The sequence below is a fragment of the Lepidothrix coronata genome, unplaced genomic scaffold (genome assembly GCF_001604755.1).
Source record: "Lepidothrix coronata isolate B3197 unplaced genomic scaffold, Lepidothrix_coronata-1.0 Scaffold16, whole genome shotgun sequence".
NCBI classification, from domain to species: domain Eukaryota; kingdom Metazoa; phylum Chordata; class Aves; order Passeriformes; family Pipridae; genus Lepidothrix; species Lepidothrix coronata.
The window spans coordinates 2,254,395-2,276,028 of NW_016690196.1; the positions used below are offsets into that span (position 1 = coordinate 2,254,395).

The 21,634-nt window shown below is 42.5% G+C and overlaps 1 protein-coding gene across 1 annotated transcript in view; it reads left to right on the forward strand.

Annotated features, from left to right (window-relative positions):
• KIF26B (kinesin family member 26B) overlaps nt 1–21,634 on the forward strand; it is a 295,015-nt gene that overhangs the window by 268,856 nt on the left and 4,525 nt on the right. Inside the window, exons 11-13 of the mRNA XM_017806836.1 lie at nt 3,346–3,508; nt 4,633–8,065; nt 21,046–21,248. Coding sequence (XP_017662325.1) covers nt 3,346–3,508; nt 4,633–8,065; nt 21,046–21,248 — 3,799 coding nt within the window. The remainder of the gene's footprint in view (nt 1–3,345; nt 3,509–4,632; nt 8,066–21,045; nt 21,249–21,634) is intronic.

Genomic DNA, 21,634 nt, shown 5'->3' on the forward strand with positions numbered 1-21,634 from the left:
AATATGAGAGGGTAGAAATAACAGAGGAGAAAAAGGAGCAGAATGGAGAAGCAAGAAGCCCTCAAATGGAGGACTGTTACTCCATGGAATTAACTGAAGATTTCTGCCTGGCAATCTTCTGTGCCACACCTGCAGACATACTTCATAGAGACATCTAAGTTTAGTTTCCTGCCCACAGAGGTCCTTCTTCTGGACTTTTCCAGAGTTAAAACTTTGCATACTTTCTTTTGGAGTTTTACCTATGTGGCATGTATGAATAATATTTAGTAGTATTTTCCTGTAGCCATGATTATCTAAGTAGCTAGGCAAGAAAAGGTGTAAGAGTAATGTATTTTATTAGACCAAGTGATGTAATAAGAAAAAAATAAGGTGACTTTTAAATACTGAAAAAACTGCAGAATTGACTTACCAGTATACAGGCATTGAAGTCTGAAGTGTGGTATCCTGACCACATCTTCATTTTTCTCTGTGTATTACATCCTCATATTCATTATAGGTTATGGCGAATTTCCTAAACTATAAAAACATTAGTTGATGGGATAGAAATTTATTTAAAATGAAGACAGGTATATTAAATGGTGTCATCATGCTGCTCTGGCATATAATTTTTATTGCTTTTGGAGCAGAATAGAAATAGACCATTGGCATTCCTGAAGTTTCATCTGCTATAAAAACATTGGTGCATTTCACTATGCTGCTGTGGGAAATCTGGGATGTTCTGCTAGCCAGCCTCTGCTTAATACAATGAGCAACATGCACACAGGAGCAGCAGACGTTCTGTGAGCTTCTTCAAAATTTCTGTGTCACTTAGTTTGCAGAGCCAGAGGATCAACAAAGGTCTTGCTTCTCAAAGACCTTCCAGTGCAGAAGTGCAGACCTTCTCTTTGTAAAACTTCTGCTTTCACAGGAAATTTTGCATTTGCAAATACCAGCTCATGAATCACCTAATGAAACAATTCACAGCCTTCCATTTTTTTCAGGCAGAAATGCTATGTCAGCACTCAGAAGAACAAAGCATCTACTTTGTGTCTCACACTGTCTGTTAAGCAAATTTCAGTGAGTCATCCAAAATATTTTACCAATATTTTAATTGAAGACGATAGAGTGAGTTCAAAATTAAGCCACACATTTTTGTGTTTTATATTCTCTTTTATTTTCTTTCATTCCTTCCAAAGTTAGTAGGTGGTATTGTGAGAGACCAGTGAACCTTGAACAGCTGAACTTGTCTTATGACAATATCCAGAATTGACAAAAATCTGTGTTTCATAACTTTCTTCCCCTTTATTTTATTTTATTTTTAAGTGTACAGTAGTGACACGAGGCTAATTATTTTTTCTGGGTGCAGAGTGAAGCTGATAGTCAAGATACCGGCTGCTGAATGAACAAACTCTGAAATTAGAAATCAGTGTTGGCTGGGCTTTTTACTGCTAGGTCTTATGCTTTAATCATTGACAAATCTGCCCTTTAGTTCCCAACTGATATATGTCAGAGGATCATTTGAAGTATATAATAGGTATTTCCTCTACATTTTCATTCTTCTTGCAAGTGTGTGTTTCAGTACAGGCAGATGGCACAGATTATTTTATATTCCTAATGCATATACCTCTAGGAGAGCCACACCTCAGTTTGCTGATGCTGGCTGCATGGGCTATATGTTCTCAGGAGACCAACATGTTTAGAATGTATTCTTTTGCCCTTTCCTCTGTCATCTCATGTTTTGCTATGATAGAAGCATTGGCAAATGAAAGGCTTGTTATTGATTTCTGTGCAGATGTTAATAATTTCCGCGTTACTCTGCATTGGAGTGGCAGCAACTGATGTACAAAATTTGACATCTTAATTATTCCATGATGGAAAGGAGGGACACTAACCTGAGATACAGCAGCTTATTAACTCTGGATCTGTGGATTTAAAGCAACCTTAGGTCACAAGTGAAATGAGTGAGGCTGTCTCAGTGTAGTCTGTATGGATATTTGTTTGCTTCTCAAAGACACCTGATGCCTTCACTGTGTCTGGAGCAGATGGAAGCAGAAATCCCAAAACGAAAAAATGTTTTACTTCCAGTATTGCTAGCCAAGCTGAAATTGTAAGTAATAGAAATCTCAGGAGATGCACAATTTATGAGCTCTCCAGAGTTATTGCTAGATGCATCAAAATATGCAACCCAAATGCTGCTGTTTATTAATCAAAAAGAGAGGTCCTAGAGTTTTGGTATTTGTCCATCAGTCCCAATTGGGTAGGCATAGGTTCAGTTCCCAGCAGTTGCAGCTTTATGAAGAGTTCCTGTGAGTTGGAAATGTCAAGTGAATGATCAAGGGCACACATGTACCACAGGTGATTAGCAGATATTGAACAGTGAGCCCCAAAAATCTAATCCGCAGCCACTGAAGGTGTTGCTATCATTGCAACAGTGAAAGCAATTTCTTTACCAATAGATAAATATCAAACTGTCGCTGTCTTTGTTTTCAACTGTACGTAACTATCACCCACAACTTTTAGCATAGGAGAGGCTGTCTTCAAGAGGATACCATTTCCCAAGTAACCATCCAGTTGACCTGTACATCATGTAGATAAATGTCTCTTTAAAAATTGTATATTTTGCATTTCTGACTACAGGATTAGATGACCATCACAGAATTATTTTATATGCATCATCATGCTGTTAAAATTCATATTCTTAGTCCAGTCACAGACAGCCCCACAATAAGGCATCAGCATTTCAAAAGCTATCCGATGCTGAACAATAGAATAAGTGGCAAGAAGAGAAAATTTGATTTCCGCCTCAGTGGAAGAAAAGATCTAATATGAAAGAACAATTGTGTGAAGTCTGAAGACTTGATTGTTTTGTGTTTCACCAGCAGCATCCAAAATTGACTTCAGTGATCTAACTACTATTAACCTTGAGTTATCCAGTACCCTGGAAGGCAAGAAAAAATTTGTGTTCTCTAATCTAATCCACTACCCTCTTTGTCCTCCAGAGCTGGGCCAGGGTTTGCCTGCACACTCTGCACTTCCAAAGGGCAGCAGTTTGATGTGCGCTGATTTAGCTTCTTAACAGTCTCCAGTGCTGGTCTGCATCTTTGTTTTGGCAGTGGTAACAGTGCAGGTAGGACTGAGACCAGAAAAAGACAGAAGGCAGGAACTGGGACAAGAAGTTTGAATTGTAGTCCAGCGTCTTTCAGCATGCTCAGCTGCAAAAGCAGCATAGCCTAAACCTGAGGAAGGCAACTAATTAGGATTCCATTAAAAAGACGAGAAAATATCTTGCCAAGACCCAAGTTGCATCATGGTGGCCGAAATGAAACCTTGCTCGATAATGTAGCCTTAATTCATTTTATTTTACAGAGACAGCAAGCTCACCATGTTGCTTCGAGAGTCCTTGGGGAATATGAACTGCCGCACCACAATGATAGCTCACATTTCAGCTACTGCAGGGAACTATGCTGAGACACTGTCCACCATCCAGATTGCATCACGGGTCCTAAGGATGAAGAAAAAGAAAACTAAGGTAAGACAATGTATAACTCCCTTGTGATGGTGGAGGAGGGAGGAAAAAGGATCCTGAAGGTTCCTTAATAGGGTAGAGCAAAATGTAAAAAAATCAGTTATCAATTCCAAAGTGTATGGGTTGTATATACCCTGTCCTAGGCAAGTGTCACAGAGCACACACTAGGGCAGGTAAATGTGTCAGCTTCAAAGACGGAGGAGTGAGTTCAGACATATCTGCTGTAGCGGGTTTGTAAGCTGCCCTCATTTAATGATATAACTGTCAGAGAGCATTTATTTTCCATTATGCTCTTAGTGCTAATGAAATAATAAGGAATGAAACTGCTGTAGAGTTAAAGGAAATTGAGATTAATTAAGAATTAGATTCTCTAGGCTTCTCAGAGAGAGCAGTAGCAAAAGAAATGCAAAACAGTGTGTCCATTGCCATCATTGGTGCCTTTTTTATTCCTACTGCTTCTAAATAAGGGTGGTAGATTTTCCAAGAAACAGAGTGAGAATGGGCTGTACCCATTTTCATGTTTTAGAGTCAAGGTCCCTTCTATGCAACTTATGGTGTGAATTGAGCAGAACAAGTGAATGTTATGCGTTTCACTTAAATTGACTGCCTAGAGATTGACAAAAGATTTTTTGTCAATTGACCAAAGAGAGGCAAGTGAAGGGATTTGGTCCACACACCGTCACAGCGCTGTGTCTCCAGAGACCTCTGAGTGCATGTTATCCAATTCCACACACTATAAGTAGGACCAAAGAGGGTCATATGTAATGAGTTTTCTTGATCCTCTTCACACACACACACACACACATACACACAAAATCAGCAAAGGCTTTGCCAAATATCTGATTTCTTTGGACAGGTTCAAGTAAGGGAGGGGTCCTAATTAATTTTTTTAGCACTTTTTTTTGGAAGTCTCATGATTTTGAGTGGGACTCAGAGTTGAAGTATTGGGTTCTCCATTGAACAATAGCTGCGTGTTTGCTGTAGGACTGTGGATAAGCAGCTTCAAAGCTCTGTGCCTTAGTTTAGAGATCCCAGTTTAGATGTGATTGTGACCTTCTTGTGTATGCAGTTTGTGCAAGGAGCAGCTTACAATGCTGAAATATCACAGACTCTCTTTCATATTGCAGTACACATCAAGTTCTTCTGGAGGAGAAAGCTCTTGTGAGGAGGGCAGGATGCGGAGGCCAACCCAGCTGAGACCTTTCCATTCTAGAAACACTGTTGACCCAGACTTTCCTATTTTGCATTTATCAAGTGATCCTGATTATTCATCCAGCAGTGAGCAGTCATGTGATACGGTGATTTATGTTGGTCCCAATGGCACTGCTCTTTCTGATAAGGAACTGACAGATAACGAGGGTCCCCCTGACTTTGTTCCCATAGTTCCTGCTCTGCAAAAAACCAAAAATGAAGGCAGGTTGGAGGAAATTAGTGAATCAGGGCCCAGCACATCTGAAAGAGACTGCCTGAAGTGCAACACCTTTGCAGAGCTCCAGGAGAGGCTGGATTGCATAGATGGCAGTGAAGAGACTGACAAATTTCCCTTTGAAGAGATGCCTGCTCAATTTAGCTCAGACCAGATGTCTAAGTGCTCTGTCTCAAGCCAGCTGGCAGAACTTAGCCACTTACCAGAGTCAGATAAGGAAGATACGATGCCAGAATGTCAGCATCCTGATAGAGAAGCCAAGGAAAATATAAATGCAACACCCAGCAAAACTAAGAGAAATCACTCCCCTGTTCCTTCTGGAGCTCTTACTAATCTTTCAACTCCTTCTTCTCCCAGGAGTGTAACAGGCAGCTCTAGTAAAGAGCTTAGCTCTTGTCAGTTAGCACACAGCACCAGCTTGCAGAGCAGCAGAGAAGGGCTCAACACTTGTGGATTTGTGGAAGGCAAGCCTCGGCCGATGGGTTCACCTCGGCTTGGCATTGCAAGCCTCTCAAAGACATCTGAGTATAAGCCACCAACTTCTCCTTCCCAGAGGTGCAAGGTCTATACACAGAAAGGAGTCCTGCCCAGCTCTACTCCCCCACCAGCTCCCCTGAGTAAGGATGCTGGGATGACATCTAGTGAATCTTTATTACAACCAGAAATTCGGACCCCACCTGTAGGCATGAGCCCTCAGATTATGAAGAAGTCGGTGTCCTCCAGCAATGGAGATTTTGAAGAGACTGTTCTCAATGAAGACCAGCAGCAAAGCATTTCTCCAGAATCCAAGAAGGAGATTCTGAGCACCACCATGGTGACCGTTCAGCAACCTTTGGAGCTGAATGGAGAGGACGAGCTGGTGTTCACTCTTGTAGAAGAGCTAACCATTAGTGGGGTCCTTGACAATGGGCGCCCAACCAGTATCATCAGTTTTAACAGTGACTGCTCAGTGCAGGCTTTGGCCTCTGGGTCTAGACCAGTCAGTATTATCAGCAGCATATCTGAAGATCTTGAATGTTACTCCAGTGCAGCTCCTGTGTCTGAAGTCAGCATCACACAGTTCCTTCCACTTCCAAAGTTGAGTCTAGATGACAAATCCCAAGATGATGGCAGCAGGCGCTCATCCATCAGCTCATGGTTGAGTGAAATGAGCGCAGGGAGTGATGGTGAACAGTCGTGCCATAGCTTCATAGCCCAGGCATGCTATGGGCATGGGGAAGCTATGGCAGAACCCCCTGTCTCTGAGTTTGCAAGCACCATACAAAGTGCCAGCATGATTTGTGTAAGTGATAAACAGAAGTCAGTGGCTGACAACATGCTTATACTGTCGGAAATGGGGGAGGAAGCTTTCGGCAAAGTGCCACCCATCAAAGGCTGTAAAATATCAGCTCTAGGAAAAACTACTGTCACAATCAAAAACACCACAAGCCTTAGCAGCTGTGAAGGCTACATCCCAATGAAGACAAACATTACTGTGTACCCATGTATTGCTGTTAATCCCTTCAAAGCACAAGACACTGATGATGCTGTACCGGCAGTAACTGTAGACCCAAAGGTTACTCATCCCCATGACAGGAAAGAATCTAGTGCTAAGAAGGATATCAAATTTGAAGACCCTTGGCTGAAGAGAGAAGAAGATGTTAAAAAGGACAGCTCTGAGAGCAGTGATGGGCCAAGGCCTGACACGGCTGTGGTTACAGCCAAGCCCGAGCACAGCACAAAGCAGTCCTCAGTGGACAGGTTTAGCACCAGCAGTGGGGATACTTCTATTTCGCCAGGATCTGACAGTCTAAAAAGGATTGTGGATGGGTGTGAGGTGGCAGCATCTAGCTCTGCAACCCAAAGTCCTGTTCATTCCAGTGATGGCTTGAAGAATTTTAGCCTCCCTCGAGGCCTCCCGAAGGCAAGCAAGGTGGAGGAGTCTGACAGTTATCTCCATCCTACGGCCACTGACAGCAGTGGAGTCAGTTCTCCTGCCCTCCTCCTGTTTTCTAAGGCTAGTCTTGACAAGAAAATGGTATCTCCCAAACACTGCATCCTCACTCGTCCCAAAGGGACCCCTCCTCTGCCACCAGTGAGAAAGTCAAGCTTGGATCAGAAGAACAGAGCCAGCCCCCAGCACAGTGCAGCTAGCAGCACCACGAGCAGTCCCTCCAACCAGACTGTGTCCTTCCTGGCCAGCTTCCCTGAGGAGCTGAATGCCAAACAAAAGGTCCCTGGCATTGATAGCAGTGTCAACAACAGCAGCAGCAAGCTCTTCAGTGCCAAACTGGAGCAGCTTGCCAGCAGGACCAACTCCCTTGGGAGGTCCACAGGAAGCCACTATGAGTGTTTGTCACTGGAAAGAGCAGAAAGCCTGTCATCTGTGAGCTCCAAGATGAGCCCTGGCAGAGACACCACAATGCCCAGGGCTGGAAGGAGCCTCAGCCGCAGTGCCATGTCCTCACCCACCAACTCGGGCCTCTCCCAGTCAGCAGGTGCCTCCCCAAAAGCCAGCCAATCAAAGATCTCTGCAGTCAGCAAGCTCCTGCTGGCAAGTCCCAAGGCCCGCAGCCTGTCTGCCTCTGCCACCAAAACGCTCAGCTTCTCCACCAAATCTCTGCCTCAGTCCGTAGGGCAGAGCTCCAGTTTGCCCCCAAGTGGGAAGAACATGTCCTGGTCAATGCAGTCCCTCAGCAGAAGCCGGGGCTCCAGCCTTGCTTCCAAATTGCCTCTTCGGGCTGTCAATGGGCGGATTTCAGAGCTGCTCCAAGGGAGTGCCAGTGCCAGAGGCTTACAGCTGCAGGGAAGCTCAGAGGCAGATGAGCGTGGGGGCCTTCCCGGAGATGAGAAACCAGCTGTTCACATGCTGCCTTCACCTTACAGCAAGATCACCCCTCCTCGGAAACCTCACCGCTGCAGCAGCGGCCATGGGAGCGACAACAGCAGTGTCCTGAGTGGGGAGCTGCCCCCTGCCATGGGGAAAACAGCCCTCTTCTACCACAGCGGGGGGAGCAGTGGCTATGAGAGCATGATGAGGGACAGCGAGGCGACAGGGAGTGCCTCATCAGCTCAAGACTCCATGAGCGAGAACAGTAGCTCTGCGAGCGGCAGGTGCCGAAGTCTCAAAAATCCAAAGAAACGATCAAATGCAGGTAAGCTTGTGGTGGTGTGAAAGAGGGATGCAGATCAAAGCAGGTAACTAGTAATATGGTGGGTAGGCTAACTCTAAAGGTAAGCTAGTTAAATACCATTCTTAACTGAGAAGAGAGGACAGGGTAAGTTTCCTAGGCTCTGCCTTGCTTCAGTTTGGAACATGCACAAATCCTTTGTGGTTTCATTGCCTTGGCAGTGGAGTCTCTCTGTCACCTGTTTCACTTAGGTTTACTTCAGCTGAACAAAAATTGGTTAGTAATGCCAATGACAGCCACATTCAAGTATTTATTTATACAAATATACTTGTGATTTGATTCCCGAAAGATGCCTTTGTTAGGCCATGAAATGTAATTGTTACTCTTAAGCACTTTGGACACAGACTTCCTTCTTATTATGCACATTTCACCAGCCCAAGACCAGAGTCTTGCCAAATAGCTATATCTATTGTGAGCCCAGTTTTTTTCCTTGTGTGCTCTGGATACCCAAAGGTGCAAGATGCCCTACATCTGAAACTGCTGAATTCTTTCTTCCTGCATAGAAGATGGAACGAATTGTACCCATGTGCCTTGAAAGAGTTATCTTGTGTCTGAAATTCTTGCTTTTTAAGTTTTGACTTGAGACTCCTTTTCCCACTAATTTATTGATAAAAAATAACAGATTATATTAAGAACAATATATTGGAACTACTGAACTGAAGGACTTGCAACTGAAAACTTTTCAGTGATCATGGTACAAATCAGAAAGACTTCACCTTTGTTTAGATATAATCCTCGGTAGCTTTCACACTACATCAGGACTTTTTTATTAGATGGCAAGAGCCTCCTGTGTAATACCAAGAGTCTGTGCAGTTGCAACCTGTACATATTCCCACCAGAATGAGTTTCATAAAGTTGCAGAACAGGGATGGGGAGCATTCATGAGCTGGTCACCTCGCCTTTTTCCTGGATGCTGTTTTCCCAACCTGTAGTGCAAGTCCTGCCTAACCTACTTTTGAAAAAAATGCACGTTGACATTGGAACTGCTGTACACAGGTATGTGGAGTATCAGTGACTAATCCTACAGTAGCTCTGGCTGTCCAAAATTTTTTTTTCTCGTAGTTTTCCTAAGTCACCAGCCATTCCACTTGCTACAATACTCACCTCATTTGCAGTGAACAAACTGAGTAATGCATAACTCTCTCTTTCTTTATGCTCTTGACTGTGGTGGCAGGAAGAACACATTCAACACAGATGTGAATGCTATAGATACTGCTATTAAAACAATATCCATAAATGCATGGCTGATTGTACCTGTACAGAGTATGCATCTGAAAGTGATCACTCTACATACTGCAAACCCAGATGAAGTGATTAAATAATCTTTCTGAAGTTAATTTTGCATCCTGTGAAAAAATCTCTTTCCTATCCCTTCAGTTTAAGTGGTAATAATTTGATTTTCCTCTTTCTGAGGAGCTCTTCCTCTAAAAGCTCCTTTCAAATATAAACTTGCAAGAAAAATAGGGATGATTTGTGTGTTGTGGAAAAGGAAAACAAAGCTGTCCACAGTGATGGAATTTGTATGTGCATGCTGACAACTGGATTGTGCCTTGTGGAGAAGCTGCCCATGTAACATAGACTTTTTCCACAGGTCATTTAGATGCAAAAATTTATCAAGTTCTGTGAAAACAGGCAGCTGTGCAGATGAAGGAACAGATTAGACACTAGAGAACAATGTCTCCCACCCCCCCACTCTTTCCCTAGGGGAGATATTTTATAAAAATACTCTGAAAAAAGCTTTAGGCAGAGCCTCTGAATTCTTTAGACTCAAGAGTTCCTCCCAAAAGTAAATCAGTAGAAGACCAGGATTTGTTTACTCTGATGCTCATAAAACTAGTTTCATTTCACTTCTCTCTGCTTTGATATCACATTGGAGGCTGGCAAGGCTGGAGATATGAGTGGGAAAAGCATTACCTCTGTGTTTTAATGACAGACGAGCTTCAGATGTGTTTGTTGTATTTTATACCAGGGCTGTATTTGGGCTCACAACTCTGGCTTTTGATAACCCCTGTGCAGGACTGAACATTGTGTTTGTGGCCAAAAGAAGGGAGTTTTGGAGGAGAGGACTATTTGAGACTCAGGTTTCAGGTTGTTCTTGTAGCAGTCAGGAGGACACACCAGGTGAGAAGAGACTTTTCCAGCCTTGAGCCTACGTGGCAGAACATTGACTCTGGTTTGTCACGCAGTACAGACATGCAAAGTTAACAAGTGAAGGGGCAAGCAAGAACCTTTCCTTAGAAGGAACCATGAGGAGTCCTAGCTTTGCTGCTTTTCTACTGCTGTGTAACATCTAACCTGTCTTTTTCACCAAGTACAGCTTTTTTTGTTGTTGGCCAAGAGCTTCATCTCTTTATTCTAATTTCTGGTGTGGGTTTGTTCCTCTTTCCTTTGTCAGCAATGTTGCAGTTATCTGGACCTGAATGGGGGTGGAGGGCTTTCAGTGGAGAGCCTGTGTCCTTGGAAGTTGCCTGCCCCAGTGGACTTGGCATAGCCTAGCACATCAACCTCCCTCAAAGTAATTTACAAAGCTTCTCTCTTAATTCAGCATGTCATCTGATGTGGAGAGATTTTGAGTGTATCATCTGTGGAACTTTACTTTTGCATGTGATTGCTATATCAGCAAGTAATTCCTGTATTGTTTTGAATGACCTGTATTTGTGTATAAGTACAACAAGGGGTTTCATAGAAACTAAAAAAAAAAAAAATTATTACCATCCCTATCTAGTAGCAAACCACTGCCTAGAAATTAATCAAGTTTCACTTTCTTTTAGCCCAGATCCAGTTTGCATTTGGTCCTGCAGCAGTGAAATCATAATTCTGTTTTGATGTGTTTGATAATAGTATAATTTTTCACATGTCAGCCGATTTATGATGGCATAAACCCAGGATTATTACTTCAATGCAGGAGAACATGAAGGAGGAGTTGAGATATAAGGGAGAATAGAGCTGTTCACAAATGTATTTTTATTGCATAATAAAAAATTGTGAAGTTTTGCAATCTTTCATCCTCTGTAATATCTCCGTTCTTATAAGCATGAATGTTCTCTCCTAAGGAAAAATTTTTAATGAAAAAGATAGCATACAAAGATTCTGAGCTCTTAAAAGACAGATATTATTTTAATACAAAATGTCAAGAGCACTGGACCTTTCCTGATTTGTGGCCACAGATCCACGGTGCTGTAATGGATATGGCACTATAGATATGCTCATTTCAGGTCAGGCAACCTTGTCCACTTTATTTATGATTATTATTAACAGAAATGCTAGCTGTCAGACACGATCAACATGAATCAGCCCAAGGCCCCTGTAAAAGGAGCTCTAAAGAGTCTTTAAGAGAATCACCAGCAGATCTCACAATTACTTTTGAAGTTCTGACACATTGGAGAGACATCATTTTTTCTTGAGATTAAGATCTTGTCTTTCAGTGCTCTTAAATGCATGATTTGTATGTGTAGGTGCTTCTGCCCTGAATGTCATACATGAAGCATCAGACCTATATTGACAGCTTTTGAAGGATACAGCTAATTCATATCCTTCACTGTTAGCCTTAGGTTAAATTTTGTGCTCTGCCTGAGTACCTGTACAGTTCACAGACAGCCCAGTACAAAACTGTGTATGTACAAAATTAGAAGAAAATAGAAGAAATATATTTGCCTCTTGAATTCTGGTGCCCATTGAAAAATCATGTGTTTACATCATGAAGCACATAAGCCTTTCCCCTGAAGCTAACCTATCCATTTAATCAACATTCCCATCTTTGTATCATCTAATATTGGTTCTATAACATCATGTCAACATATATTGGCCCAAAGTGAGTGTTTATGGCAGAAACAGAGCTATTTAGCCCTGATCTACAGTTGTATATTTCAAAGCTTTGTACAGCTGCTCTTTAATCCACCCTGCAGTCCAAGACCTCATTTTACAGATCGAGAAAAGAAGGTGGAGAATTTTACTGCCTTGCCCAGTGCCCTCAGCCAAGACAGAGCCAGATCCAGGGTTAAATTACAAGCACCCATGACTCCTAACCTCAACTACAACTAACTTTGCCATACATCTTCCCCTCCCATTGCTGAGCAGTGGAGAGGAGAGTTTCATTTATTTTCTTTTTATGGCAGGCCCTTCCTCCCTCTTTGCCCACAATCATATGCGCAACTACGTTTTCTTTGATTTTTTTGCTCACTCCATTACCCTTTCCCTGTAAGAAACAACTGGCATCTCAGCCATATCTCTGTGACTCCAGTCTCCTGTCTCTTGGGTAGACAGGGCTGTCTTGAGCAGGGCACTGAAGTGTGGGGGCATAGTTTGTACCGTTATCAGTATTATTTTTTAATTCCTCGGGAATTCCAGTTTCAATGTCCCTGTACTACTCCATGGAAAGGCAATAATAAGAGTACTTTTATAATACATATTCCTGTATGTGATCAGGAAGTGTGTTCTGGTTGAACTCCATTTTGCAAAAGCCATATTTGTCTCCTGGGAATTGAACAGATATGAGAGGGAGGCAGGCAGGTGGGGTGGCAGATTAGGACTTGCAAGATCTATATTGTATTCTCTGGTGTGCTGCTGGTTTACTGTATCACCTTGGGCAACTTGTGTAATTTTTGTGTTCTCTGGTTACCAGCTCATAAAAGTAGGTAATGGTGGAACAAAAAAAGTGACAGCAGGGTCTTTAGATCAAAAGTGTTATCTACCTGCTTTTTGCTCTTCTGATTTGATTTTTAGCATCTTTTCCTGAGTTTAGTTTTGATGTATGGGGGCATTACTTTAAGATAACTCTCAATGCAAACATGACTAGATGATTTCAGAGATGCAGCTTTGGTGTTAGCTCCATGTCTTGCCCACTGTGAGCTAACAGCAAAGCAAGAGCCCAGGCTCTAATGAGGTTTACCCAGTAAAGGCAGGTCCTGTTTGCATTCTCATGTAATGTGCATAAATGCCTTGTTTCTACCTTTTGCCGCCCTCTCCTACAGATGTTATTTACAGGTTCTGGTCCCTTACAGTCTTTCAGTGCTGTCTATAATGAAACCTTCCCTGGGAACAGCAGAACAGGAGGGTCTCTGAGATGATTATCATAATTAGGCAATTTCATGAAGACACACAGATCTTTCTGAGGCTGTTTTCTTTCCTGTTCCCTTTGGGAATAGGGTTGGGTGCCTAAGAGAGTCTCCATCCTATGTACATCGAGTTAGACCTGTGGGCTGCAATCTGTCACTGCTTGCAGCACTCTGCTGAGATGGGATGGACATGTCCTAAGGAGTGTGTCTCCTTTGATTTCTCCAGTTGAGGCTTTTTGGAGCTGAGTCTGAGCCAGGAGCTTTACTGGTGGTGGGGCTTGTGCCAACAAGGTGAAACACTCAGGGCAGAGATCTGTGACCTGAGCAGGCTTGGGGAAGCAGGAAGTGTGCAACAATCATAACATGTCAGTGGGACCACTGCCTTTCAGTTGGCATGCACAGACCCACTCATGGGAGCAAAGACACAGACTTGGGCATGAGAGGAAGATGTGAGAAGGAAGGAGAGAGTTCAAAGACATGAGACTTTGGGCATAAAGTCCTTCCCTGTAAAGCATTTTCAAGTTGGGTCAGTCAGAGCCAGTTCATCCTTTTCCTGAATGTTAAGTATCAGTAAACACCAGAAGGGAAGAACCTAAGAGAGGTCATTGAAAATCAGGCCAAGTAGAAACACAACTGGGAAAAATTAAGGTTTTCAGATGCTGACTTCCTGAAGTTTAAACCTGTGCCCTGAATTGGAACCTGTCTGACTATAGACAATTAAAGATTCCTGCTGCAGCATTTGATGGTATTCACAGTAAAGTTTGATGACTCCTTGAGGCTCTTTCTCAGTACTAACTTTCAACACCAAAGTAGAGCAAATTGCTACATGATTTTAAACACTTTAATAAAAAGACTGAATGTTAAGACATGACAATAATTATCTACAATTAGAGACCTTTTCTCTCTTACTAGTGTACTCTAGCTTTCACTGGTGGGATGGTTTTAAAGATGGAGATTTAGAGGTTCCTGGAAAGCCCTGAAAATTCTATACTTGAACATATCCACGCTCTGGAAGCACTTAGCCCTGTCTATGAAAGCAGCAGAAAAAGCCAGAGGCTGAATCCACAGACTGTAAATTATGAAAGTCCGTCTCCAACCAACATTGCAAAGCATCACATTTTGAAACATGGCCAAAATGATAATGATAAAACAAAACACCAACAAAGAGAGTCTGAGCTTTTCTTGTTGAATCCAAGTGAAAAGGAATTTGGTTCATGTTTAGACTGCCTAAGGCACAGTGTGGGGAGCTGAAAATTGCCCTTTGTATCAGAAAGCTGTAGGGCATTTCCAGCATTTCTACTTTAACTTGCTTACAAGTGATAGTAGCTAATTGATATCCTGCATTATACCTTTACTGTGACAAAGGATGTTTAGAATTATATGGGAAAACGCTGTTTGCATGTGGGTGACCACTTTATGCATATGACTTGCTGGCTGGACAGCCCTGGGGGGAGCAAAGGGAGGGGAAGTGCGGGCTTCAGCTCCAATTTTTTTTTTTTGTTCATTAAAACAACAGCATTGATTTTCCCAGGTCAAAGCCAGGCCATTTCATGCAGCAAATCTGTGTTGAAAGGGATCAGAGTAATCATTTTTTACACGCTTGACTACTGCATGCCAGCACTGAGCTTTCAGCCACATGAACATAGGAATGATTTAATAGAGGAAGTGGCAGCAGGCTATTGTGCACAGTGAAGGCTCCATGTAACATGCATGACTGAGTCGCACACCATTAGGCTGGGTGTAAATAAAACCCGCTCCTGACAATGCCACAGAATTAGCTCACTGGAATGCCTCCACCACTGTCCTGTTGGGAGCAAATGCTCTGGCTTTAGAGCCCCTTCCCCCTCCAGCCTCTGCCTTTGCTGCCCAAGTGACTGGTGCAGCTATTTAGTGCAATACTGTAGTAAGAATAAGCAGCTTCTTAAATAATACCACAATGCTGACAAATACCTGTTAAACCAAAATCCAGGCTGAAGTGAGAGAAATGTTTAGAGGAGACTCTGGTTGTTTTTTGCTAGGAATTGTGGGTGATGTGCATCTTCCGTGGAGCATCTCCCAGATTACTTGTCAACCTGCCATGTTGCAGGAGGACTGCTTCCTGATCTGGTTTCAGCAGTGCTCATTCACCAGCTCTAAACTGCCCTGAAAAAATTAGGAGTTTGCTGTACATCAGCATGTTCCTTATACCAGTACAGAAGCAGCATATCTAGTATAGGTATGGATGGAATATTACAAAAAAGGGTTGCTTTATTCCTGTATACAGGCAGCAGCGATTTCTTGCCTCAGGTGTCCTTGTATTTCTTATGAATTCACAACAGTGGGATTGCGTAAAAGTCAATACAGAATATGTCCTGAATTATTTTACAATGAGGTCGACATAGAAAATTTTCTTCTGAACAGTGTATCCTGTCAGTATTTCCTATTCCACGTGCACCTATTGGGTGCAACATGGTCCTTCCTATGAAATCTGTGTAATCTGAGTTGTCGGGATGAGTGAATGCTATTTAGATTTTCTGGAAATACACACCTGGATTCTTTGATCTTTGGAGTACTAACCTCAAGATGGGGACTCTAAATACTTATGGTGAAGTCCCCACATCCTTCAGAGGGGCCTTCCACTGGAAGACATTGGCAATGTCTTCAGTAATCAGGAGGAGACCTGTGCAAACTGTGTGAAAATCTGAGGAGTAAATGTGCTGGCTATGTGCTCTGCACTAGGCAAAGTGCACTATAAAATAAATTAGGAGAATGGAGGTCAAAAGATTGGGAGGAGTTGGTTCAGTCATGGACAATTGCCCCTAAGGGCAGATCTCATTAGGAAATGAGAATGAGAAACAAAGTCAGCATCATGTTTTCAACTCAAACAAAACCGGAGTCCTGTTGTCAGACAGTGAGGAGCAGCAGGAGGAACAGGACAGATAATCTTTGCTGGTAAACAAACAATTTGATGCTACAATTGACATTGATGCTATTGCTATTGGAGGCACAATATTTCTTGGAAATTAAGCTACACAAGGAATGGTGGGAGCTTAGGGGTACTTCTCTAGTTAGCCAGGACTGGTTTTAGTAATTGCCTTGGACTGTCTGGTGAGAAAAAAACAAAATGCTGAAGAGCAAGTTCTGTACAGAAAGGCAATTTTACATCCCGTAACATTAAGTGCTGCGGGGAATAGCTTTGGCTGCACATCCTGCCTTTGAGCACACACTATAAACTTCTGAAATTATGTTATATCAAGTTACAGTTTCATTTTCTGTTTGAAACAACTTGAAATTTCTAGGACAGCCGTTGTTTTGAATCCCATTCAGATGTATCCTGCTTTGAAGAGATATGCATCACACTGCTTTTCATTAAAATTTTGCATTTGCAGTTTTTACCTTTACCTTTTCGCAGAGAAGATGCTCAGTTTGGAGTGTGTGCTTGGAAAGCAATCTAAGGGGAACACTTTAAAATATACAGTACTTAAGTAAAACCAGACTTTTTAAAGCTTCTGCCCTGGTCAACACATACTTTTTTGAGCACACATCCTTATGCGTGTTGGCAATTTTGCTGAGGTCAGTGTGTCTTCTTATCCTTACCCTTGGTCTGTATTTCTCATACTTTAAGGCTTCTCTGAGCTTGTCTTTTCTGAAGCATGTTCCTTAAGTGCCACTCTTCAGTCAGATCTGCTTTCACACCACACACCTTCACTGCTCTGCTAGTCTCTGTACCTTAACTGTAACCTGGTCAAACCTTAACCTATAGCTCAAGGTAGAGCAACAGATCTATTGCAAAAGCAAATCTTGTATCCTGCACATTTTGAGGGCTATTTCATAGCATGGTTATTCACGCTCCAGATAGGGTCAGGAGTCTGGATAAATTCAAACTAAGTGAAAAACATATCCTTCAAGACATTTAGCAAATTACATGTTGCTTTACATGCTGCATGGTCATAAATGAACATGTTGTTATTCTGCCCTTGGTTCATCTTACTGGATTTATTTAAGATTGATTTTTGGTATAAATTTCTTTTTTGAATGGAGAAATTAATCCCATTTACATGGCAGGAGGGTCAGCCAGTTTGCTGAGGGGCAGAGGTGGGGCAGAGGTGGGAGGGACATACTGAGAGCTGCTCCTGTTGAGCTCCCTGGCTGTCCAGGGAGCAGTGTGATACAATTTCGACAAAGCATTTTATTCATTATACAGTCAAAATTGATGAGATCCTAGCTCCATCAAGTGCTCCCAATAAATTTGGAACTTCAAATGGGTATTTTCTATATAAAGGGAAAACTGTATTAATTTTAACAATTTAATTGTTGTGTCTGTGTGTTGTTACGGATGAACAAGCTGTCAGCTGCTTTGTGACACTCATCCTGAAGCTCTGCTTTGACTGTATCTCCTTACTGATCCCAATTAAGGTAACATCAGAAAAAAAACAGAGGCTAAATGGAGATGTCAGTGGCAGGAGTCTCTTGTCAAAAGACACTTATTTTCTGTACCTGGGCTAATAAAAAGCCTATTAATTAGTGCATGTTTAGAACAAACTGGATCTGGTTTTGCCTTACTGGAAAGATGAAGAAGATCTTTCATTTAATTTCCCCTCAAAGCACTCTAAACCTCAGATAAATCATCCTGAGTCAGCATTCAAGGCTCAGATAAAAAGACATCTCTCTTTCTCTTTCCTCTCTGCATCTCATACAGTTGTACCCACTTGGAGACCTGTGTCCCAAAGGAGCCCCTGGGCAGACAGTGGGGAGTTCGGTAGCCTGTGGTAGCTCTGCCCTGTTGCATTGCCTCAGTGCACCAACAACCAGCAGCTCTTTTGTTGTAATAACCCATGGGCAATCCAGGCGTGAGCTCTGACCAGAAAAATATAATGAGTTAATGTCTCCTGCCATACTGTAGTCCTCTCTGCCTCTCCACCAAGGGATAAGCAAGTGCTGTTAAACAAGGCCTCAGATTGGAGCCCTCCTTCTAGACCCCAGGCTTCTGTTTCTCATTGAGTCAAACATATATGGATGAGAATTAAATGCAAAAATATTTACCATCATCCCTGTATCTCATACCCCAGTGACATCTGTTTTGCTTTGCTCCAAGTAGGAGCATGATGCTGTTGTCATGGCAAAGTGCATTGGAGCCATCCACCTGCATTCCCAGAGCTGGGCTTTGTCTCTGGGCAGAGGTGTAGTTTTTCCAGGGGGGTGGTTTGAAAGTGCCTCATTGCACAAGAAGGTGATGTTGACAGCCACAGTGAGGAAAAGGGGAAGAAAATCAAACATCACAGAAAAAGGCACTACCTTAGTCATAATTCAGCCATGCGTGGAAATCTGGGCAGAAGGAATTTCCAGTCTGCTCAGCTGCTTCCTGGAAATGCTAGAGCTAGTCTGTAGGCATGTCAAGAGAGGAGTGTGACCACCAATGTGGAACAGAAAATAAAAAGAATTAACAGCACTCAGTGCATTAAACAGGAGGTCCGATCTGATGCTTGTAAATATTGCCGAGTCTAAAAGTTGAGAAACAGCAAAGAGATTGCTTTTACACGCAGATAAAATTTGAAAGACTGCTCCTGTGGGACACCAAAACCCTAAAAAATATTTTAAAATGTATTTAATGCCTGAATTCATTTTGCTCTTGAGTGACACTAGGACTATACTCAGTGCCCTTCCCATCTAAGCAAGCGGAGGGTTTGTTTCCCAGGAGGGCCTGAGCCTGTTGCAAGATCTATTCCTGCATGTAACGAAATTTAATAGTCTCACTTCCCTTCAAGTATGCACCTGCTCCCACCATTTGGTTACCTTTCTCTAGCATTGCTGACAAGAGTCACCCTTAGCGTTACAGTTTGTTGAGGTCTTCCCAAACTGTATTTCTCTCATTGTTTTCAGTTTTTATCTGTGGTAATGGGTCAGGTCTTGCTTTTCCTTTTATCAAGATCTGACTCTTCTCTTGATCAGGCAGTTTAATCTAGAGATTAACTGAAATGTATTCAATGTAAGTGAATACTGACATTGTCTTCCAGTGACTGGTACTACAGATCTAAAATAACTCCTACTTGCTAGTATTTGTAAGGCTTCATTTGTTCTGGCATGAACTTTTTTGCTGGGCTGCAGTTTGAGTAGTAAATACAACTATTATAGGTGTCACAGGATGGGCAGTCCAGATCTCAGGCTGTTTGTTATAAAACAGCCTTGTAGAGCTCCCTGACTACACAGAGCTCTCTGTCCATCAGCTTTGGCTGTGCTCTTCTTTTCTTGCATCCAATTATCTCAGATGAATTCAACTAAAAGCTCTGTAGACTACGCTTTACAGATAGACAGCAAGATAGACCATTCTCATCTAGAGCTAACATTTACAGGTTAATTACGGGTCTTTAACTGCTGGTTTCTAGCACAGACTGCTGCACTCAGAAATCATGGGATAAGATGTGATAGTTGACAAAATCAGCAGAGAAACAGACTACCATGAATGAAACTCGACAATGGTTTGTTACTGGCAAATTTGAAAACTAGGTAATCAATAGATATTTGGAGGGTTTTGTTTTGGGTGAGTTTTGTTTGGTGTTCTTTTTTTTTGGCTTTCATTGAAGCACCAAGTTGACAGACATGTTGAAACTATTTGCATTCATGTCTCAATAAATATAATATGGGATATTCCTATAAATGGTTTTATCTTGTTTTTAAAATAAAATCTGCATAATTATTCTGCATCTCTTCCCTGCTGGCATCACTTTTATTCTTGCAGCCAAGAGAGTCAGTTAATAGTTTCATACAAACTTGCTGGCTCCAGCTTTTGTTTTTGGCTTCTCCCATCCCTTCTATTCCTGCTGCCTCCTAGGGGAGACGTTGCAGGAATTGTCAGCTGCAAATTTTTTTTTTTTTTTTTTTTGTAAACCCATTCATTGCTCTAATTGTGCTAAACCAAGCAAGCAAATGCAACCAGTTGTTTTTCTTTTTTGTGTGTCTGTTTGTTCTTTCTTCCAACAAACCTCATGTTCAGCTTTCTTACCCCTGCCGTTAGGCCAGTGACGTACATTTTCTTCCTTGCTTTACCTTAGGCCCTGACTTGGCAACTCACATGGCAGATGCCTTTTTCAGCACTCCCATCCACTGCACTGGTATTATAAAGCAGGATGTGTGTGCACGAGCACTAGTATTGAAGCAGGCACAGTGACTAACCTGCCTGCCAGCCTGTTCTTGCTTCTGTCTGGCCCATCATCAGTACTGCAGAAAGTGTGTAAATGGGAAATGTTTTGGAAGAATATTCTACTGAATGGAGACAAGGCTAATGTGAGTCTGGTGGCAACCACCAAGCTTGGATGTACTTACTGCAGGCATTTTTGTCCTCTCTACTGGCTTTGCTGCTTTAGTCAGCCTACAGTGTTATTATGCAAAGAACTAGATGGTGGTATTCTTTCACTCAACTCCAGGATAGTGAAAGAGCTTGGGTATCACAGTGCTTTTTGTGCTGTGATTAAAAAAACCTAAACCCACACCTCTCCTGGAGGTGGTCTTTGCAGAGGCTGGCTAATGCTTGTCCTTCAGCTGTAAGAGTCAGTACCAGTAAAGAGATAGGAAAACAAAGCTGTTCCAGCCTGCTGCTTTGATCCTTCGTTGGCACACCTGTACACACCGAGACCTAAGCAAAGGGGAGCAGATACAGGCTCTGTAAACTTTAGGGTAGTTATGCCCTGTGAGTATCAAATCCTGGAGTCAGACACCAAAGAATACATGAGGATCTGACTCATGGGGAGTGGGTACAGCACATTGCAGCTACAGCTCCCATGGCTTCCCTGGGTTTTCTACCCATTTTCTTCTGTGCGCAAAAAGGCCAAATATATATAATTTGTAGATTTCTCTGCAGATGGGGCAGAAAGGAGAGGCAGTAACTCTGCTAACACGCACTTTCTGCATTTGCAGGTTCACAGAGACGGAGGCTTATTCCGGCTTTATCACTGGATACCACTTCCCCAGCAAGAAAGCCTGCCAACAGCCCTGGGGTCCGCTGGGTAGATGGGCCACTGCGAAGTGGGCAGAGGGGCCTGGGGGAGCCCTTTGAGATCAAAGTCTATGAGATAGATGATGTGGAGAGGCTCCAGCGACGGCGAGGTGGGGACAGCAAGGTGAGTGCAATCTGTGTGATCTCCTGGAGTGTGTAAATTGTAAAGGTCAGCTCTTGATATGGAAGATTGGGAGGAATATCTGAAGTTGAGTATTTTAGAGTAACTGTGGATACAGGCTTTATTATTATTTTAAGATACTTTTCCTTCCTACCTCTTATCACTTGTTTAGGCAGTTCGTGATGTTCTCAGACGTGGTTTTGTTTGGAGAAACTTTCTGTGGTGGGTTTTCCACTACACTTCACCCACACAGCAGATTTGTTAATAGAGAAAAAAGTGGAATAGTGTTGAGACCTTCACACAGGCTTGAAGGAGGATAGTGCTATTACTGGAATTGCTTCCAAACTGGCAAGGGTAGCACAGCCCTCACTGTGGAGTCACTTGCTGCA